General features: G+C 62.2%; 1 protein-coding gene across 1 annotated transcript; it reads right to left on the reverse strand.

Annotated features, from left to right (window-relative positions):
* Nucleotides 1-916: 916 nt before the first annotated feature.
* TRAVEDRAFT_54311 (uncharacterized protein) lies at nt 917-1324 on the reverse strand (the record flags this gene model as incomplete). Its single annotated transcript, XM_008047230.1, has 4 exons — nt 917-947; nt 1001-1152; nt 1210-1250; nt 1306-1324. 4 exons carry the CDS (start codon nt 1322-1324, stop codon nt 917-919), a joined length of 243 nt encoding a protein of 80 aa, XP_008045421.1.
* Between the last annotated feature and the right edge of the window lie 4676 nt (nt 1325-6000).

Consider the following 6000-nt stretch of genomic DNA (forward strand, 5'->3'; position numbering starts at 1 on the left):
CGCGGTGCGGGATGTGGCGGGCGCAGGGACGTGTGGTTGGGATGCACTGGCAGGGAAGACGTAGCGGGAAAGACAAGGGCTGCATGCAAATATGTCGTTGGTTACCTGTATGTCATGAGTTTTGCGTGTACTACGAGCGTGCATGAAGAAGAATGTGTATAGGAAACTCGAAACGGCGGGTTTATGGCACGCGGATCGGTCCGGAGAAATGTCGAGCACAAGAGGTCCTTGTACAGCTCAGCGACTGCGTCACTACGACATGTCGTCGTCTTACCATCCCGTACAGCATTGTTTCCTCCTTTGTACTCGTCGGGAGGTGACTGACAGATGCAGTCACCCAAACCACATCGGCGATACAGGCTTGAAGATCTCGAGCACCGCCGCCGAGCTCGACTCGGAGCGCACACAGGACCGCCCTGCTTTACTGTGGCAGCCATTCGCAGAAAGGGCGTCCACCGCCCCGGCGCCACGGAGGTTCCCGGAGAACCACGACCGCTCGGGCAATCTGCGCGAACATCGATGAGCAGCGTGTTCTCGGAATGGACGCGAGGCATCTGACCGATATTGTCGTGTGACGCCGCACGCCATCCCGGACCCGTCTGTCCCGTTTGGTCAGCGCGATGTGTCCGTCGTGGGTCCCGTAACTAGAGGTGCTCAATTGCGGACGCGTGGCAACGTTGAGGTGCGTCCGCGATCACGGAACAGCGAAGAGTCGCTAGGTAGCTGCATAAGACAATGTTCCTGTTAGAAGCGGGCGTGTTATGCCGCGGGACGACCAACATGGCGAGTTGGAGCAGCGGGAGATAGAATCTGCACTGAGACGTTCTGCCAGATACGCATGAAGTCGCCGTCTCCGAGTCTGCGAGCAGTACGGGTGTCTTGAGATAGCTCTCGAGTCCGCCGTACTCGCATCGGATCATCTCCAAGATAGCTTGCATGTCTGTGGCCTGCATGTTTGTGAGTAACCCTTCGCATATGCCTGTAGAACGGGAACATGCACTTCGAAACGCTCATGCTTTGCAGCCCTGTCATGTTCTCGCTGAAGCCGGTGTCGTTGTGGAACCGGGCGGTGAGCGTGGGCATCACCGGCTGCATTCTGACCTCGGTCAGGGCGTAGTCGGCGACGATTTTCTCGTCGCGCGCTCCGAGAAGCTGCAAGCACAGGGTCAGCGCGTCTCGGAGGTGGGTGTATGTTCTTGCGCGGCGTACCATGAGGATGGCTGACGCGAGGAGACCGGTGCTGTCCTTCCCTGTTGCGTCCGAATTGTCAGCGGAGATGTAGGAGGTGAGGAAGGGGGAACGTACCAGTACAGTGCAAGTACATGGCTGCTGCTCCGGATGTCCGCGCATGTGCAATGATTCGGAATGCACTGGCTGTGGTATTCCACCAGGTACTCTACAAAGGGGAGAGTTCTATCGCATAGAGAGACAAAGGCGCGACAGTGTAGATGGTTTTGCGAGAGCCAGAGGTCGAATTCCCAAGATTCAGTTAGAAGAGATCGGGCTTCGGCGAGTGCAGTGTCGGTCCGTAGTTGGACGCAGGTGAACGAAAGCTCTATCTGCGGCAGAGCATATCTCGTCCTAGTCCTTCATATTTTATGCTGCTCCTGTGGCCTAGGTCGTAGAACGGGTAGAAGAAGATGGCGATGGCAGACGAGAGGAGGTGCGCAAGATGTGCGAGCGGCTCCCGGCCCGGAGTGTCCGTTAGTTTAGTCTGGGTCGATGACCTCATCGCTGTCTCCTCCTTGGCCTCCTCCACCGTGACCGACGGTCCCTCACGAACTATGCATACAGTCTGCTCTCGAGCGTGGTCCTAATGCCACCGACTGTAATCCCAACCTCCTCAATCGTTTCCATGAAGATAGAGGGCCTCGATCTGAGCCAGCCCACGTTGAACGACTCGCACGGGCAGGATCGAGCCTCCCAAAGACCCAGTACGCCATGCGACAGCCACCTCTCTAGACCGTCCTCCAGCAACACCTCGGAGGACGCGTACGTCTAGACATGGAGAGATCGCTCGGCTTTCAAACCAGCCTGCGATCGCCCTCCGGCTTCTATCCCTCCCTCCCCGCGGGCTCCCGATCCCAGCACGCACGTCCGCGGACTCCTGCCCGCCCGTATGTACATACGCCACACCACCCTGCTCCCCTCCATACCGACGCTTCGCAGCGCGCTGTACCCGCCGGATCCGACAGCGTCCGGCGTTCTCAGCGCGCGACCGCGTCCGGCGTTCAAACGCGCGCACTGGGCCGATCGCGCGCACGACGGTCAGGGGCGGGTGCATCCGCGCGTCGCACCGCGTCGCGCCATGTGCTTTTTGCTCTCCCCCGCGCTGCCGGCGGGGCAAATGGACGCCGGCGCCGAGGACCTGACGCTACCTGACGGTTGCGCGAGGCGACGGCGGGCACGATCGCCCTCCCGCCGGGAGGCGCGACGGTGGTTGCGGGTGCGAGTGCGAATTTGAACGGGCGTGGAGACGACGACGACGATCGACGTCGTCGGGCGATCGCCGTAGCTCCGTGTCTACTAGCATACATGGACATAAGCCAAGAGTAAAAGCCACAATCCAGGACTCAGGAGACAGGGGTGTGGACGCTAGCGCTATGGACGCTGGTCGGGCGCGCGACGATAGGTGCAGCACACCCTGACGCCAGCCAGGAGCCACAATCCAGGATTCAGGAGACAGGGGGTGTGGACGCGCTATGTACGCTAGTCGGGCGCGCGACGGTACGTAGCCTCGATCGTAACGACCTGGGACGTAAAACACGTCGCGTTCGCGTTAGACCGTACCGGCGCCACCGATCGCATATTCCCTAGATGTAGATGCTCAGATAGGTGCAGATTGGCCTCCGGGCGTGCGATCGGTCGCTGTCGGGCAGAGGCTGCCGGACGCGTCGAGGTGAGGCGGGAGGCTTGGGGTGCGTGTATATGCGTAGAAATGCCTTTGTTTGTAGGGCGGTCGCGTGCGGCGGTCAGCGGGCGGAGGGTGTTCGTCACGGGAGGTCTGCGTATAGGCAGGACAGCGTCCTGTTCCTGTACAGAGAGCGCTGCTGTGCAAGCGCATCTGAGTCCGAGTCCAGGATCGTCTGATGTCGACGCGATGTGTGGTGCGAAAAGCTAAACATAGATGTGTGTGATGTACATGGGGCGCGGGCGCATCTCGATACATACGGATTCGGACACGGGACGCGTCGGGGTGTGTTCTGTCCCGCTCTGGGGTATAGTGGGAACGGAACAGTGAGCAGGCGGGCAATCAGGCATGCATGCACGGAATAGGTATGCGAGTGGATGACTGGGGGTAAGAACTGAACTTACCGATCGCGTATTGACTGAATCATAGAGAGGCATCACAGACGTACAGGAATCCCTAGACAGGCGAGATAAGCCGCGCTGGAAGGAGCAGGAGAACGCAGGAAGGGGCGGCGACAGAGGGAACGCGACATCGCCGTATGCGCACGGGATCAGTGATGACAGGCGTGCCGTACCGCAGGAGAGGACGCCGGTGGAGGACGGCCTGAGCGATCTCGACGCGGGGCGTAGGCGGGTGATGCGTGCAGATCATCCTGACGCGAGTGGACACTGGTAGGCGAGCGGACGCGGGAGGAGAACCTAGATCGGGCGAGAGATGGGTGCATCATCGTTGTATTGGGAGCCGATTGTCGAGATGGCGCGGGGAGATGGCATTCGAGGGTTGCGCCGATGGCGGTAGGCGCGGGCGCGTGCGGGAAGCTCGGGGGAACGTAACGCGCAGGGCTGCCGTTACCCGATGAGAGCGACCAGGTGGGAAGTCGAGTGGACGTTCGCGAAGTCGGCGCGTCTGCTGCGAGTTTGAGCAGGACGTGTGGCATTGGCAGGGAGAATGGGCGGCCTGAACTTACTTAGCAGGGTGTGCTTCGTCATGGCCACGAGCAGCCGGGGACGGCCGGGGGTGAATGAAGACGCGGGCGGGGAGGTTGGACGGACGGGGTGGCGGTGCTCACTTTCGTAGGACCTACGTGACAATGCATGTGTGCATCGACGGACTCGCCAACGCGGTATCGGCGGAGTGCTCTGGGCGGCCAGCTTAGATCCCCGTGCCGTCGGGACGGCGTGTGACATAGACCGACCGCAATATTTCGAGGGCGCGGGTGGGGTGGAGACCGGATGCCGCTGCGGGCGGTGAGACTGGCGAGCGGGCGGTGCACGCGACACCGAAGGAAGAACGTGCAGATACGTACGGTATTGCGCATTGCATAGCGTGCTGCGATGGGATATGACGCCGCCGCCGCCTACTATGCCGCGCACCATCGAGACTTCGAGCGGGGGCAAGACGGCCGTCTGGACGTCACCTGCGTAATTCGACATAAGAATAAACGACCGCAGCGGGGCGGCGTGACCTGCGGCGTGCGCCGCAGGGAGGAAAGGAGACGCGGACCTGGTCATTTTCGCTGTAATGGAGAAATCGCGGACAGGTGTGTCGTCGACGGTGGAGGGCGGGTGCCGCCCGGCAACCTAAGTAGACAGTGCTCGGTGGCTGGGCTCCACACCGCTTCGAGCTGCGAAGGCGGACGACGACATCGACCGTTCTGCGCGGGCTCGAGGCGTGGGATGCCATGACGACGAACAGGCTCGCGAGGGCTGGGTCGGTGGAGAATGCTCGCGGGGGAGGTACGGCATGCGCGCTTGGTAAAAATACAGAGGGTGCGTCGAGACGCGTCGAACAGGCGGGCGCAGGTTAAGGTGCAGTTAGGAGTAACCGCGGCGAACGAAGCGTTCGAACGTGACGGAAGATGACGCGCTGCGGGGAAATGGGTGCGCGGTGAGTGGACGTGCCAGCAGAGCGGCTCGGGCTGGGGTGTGAGATAGCGAGGGAGCTGCCGGGCGAGCGTGGGTGGGCAGACACTGCGTTTGGGAGGACGGGCATGCATGTGATATTGCACGTTGACCCGAGCCCGAGCGAGACAGGGCGGGCGCGCGGCGGCGGTAGGTACGTGCAGGCGAAGAACGTAGGTATGTCAGGTAGGGACACGTACGGGCGTGCGCCACCAGATCTGCGCGCGGGCGGGAGAAGAGTGGGCCCGGCGTGAGGGCGGGCGGGGACTGGGACGCCGGAGGGCGCTGAGGGAGTTGAGGCTGCGGGTGCGGGTGCGAGGAGACGAGAGGTCGGGACTTGGTGAATAACCGGGGTGGCGGGGTTGTCCGCGGGGAGGGGGTCGGGAATGGATCGCGAGCGGGTGGGAAGTTGCCAGGACGAATGGTAGCTGTGCGGAAGGGGCGATCAAGGCGAAGACGTGTGGTCGGGAGGGGGAGAAGCAAGGTTAGATTCGGAAGATGGGAGGCCTGCCATCAGGGCAAGGCGCGAAGATCCGTCCGCGAGCGAGTACTGCAGATCCAGCGGGCGAGTGTGTAGGACGCATTACGAGCGATGACGGAAGCGTGAGCGGTGAAGGTACGCGGCCTTGAGAGGGCGGACGGGCTAGGCGGGATCAGAAGAGGGAGGGGCTGATGATAGTATGACAGATTGAGGGCGGTAGCGTTGGATCTGGCGTTGCAAGAAGATGTGCAATGCGGCGGGCGGTATTCTAAAAAGAGAGGTTCGTCGGGCGGAGAAGAGCCGGAGCGGCGACACGTGAGGCGAGGCGGTGGACAGACGCGGGGGAAGACGAGGAGGAGGGGAACAAGAGTGGGCGTTGCCGCCTGTGATCATCGGCGGTCAGGAGAGCAGGGAGCGGGAGAACGTCGGAGGGGCGGCGAAGCGAGATCGTTGCTGGCAGTCCGAGCGGGCGAGGCGGTGCGAGGAGACCGCAGCGGGCGGGGGTGCGACGGAGGGCGCGATTTGGGACGGGGACGACGACGACGATGGCGACGAGCGGGCGGAGGCCGTCGGGGGAGGCGGGCGTCTGTGGTATGTTTTGGGCGTATGTCAGAGCTAAGGATTGATGGGAGAGGACTTCCGGATATGGGGTGGTGTCCGGCGGGTGCCGGGGGTGGGATATATGGGAGAGGAGTGGTGGCCCCTCC

Source organism: Trametes versicolor, assembly GCF_000271585.1.
Source record: "Trametes versicolor FP-101664 SS1 unplaced genomic scaffold TRAVEscaffold_16, whole genome shotgun sequence".
Lineage (NCBI taxonomy): Eukaryota > Fungi > Basidiomycota > Agaricomycetes > Polyporales > Polyporaceae > Trametes > Trametes versicolor.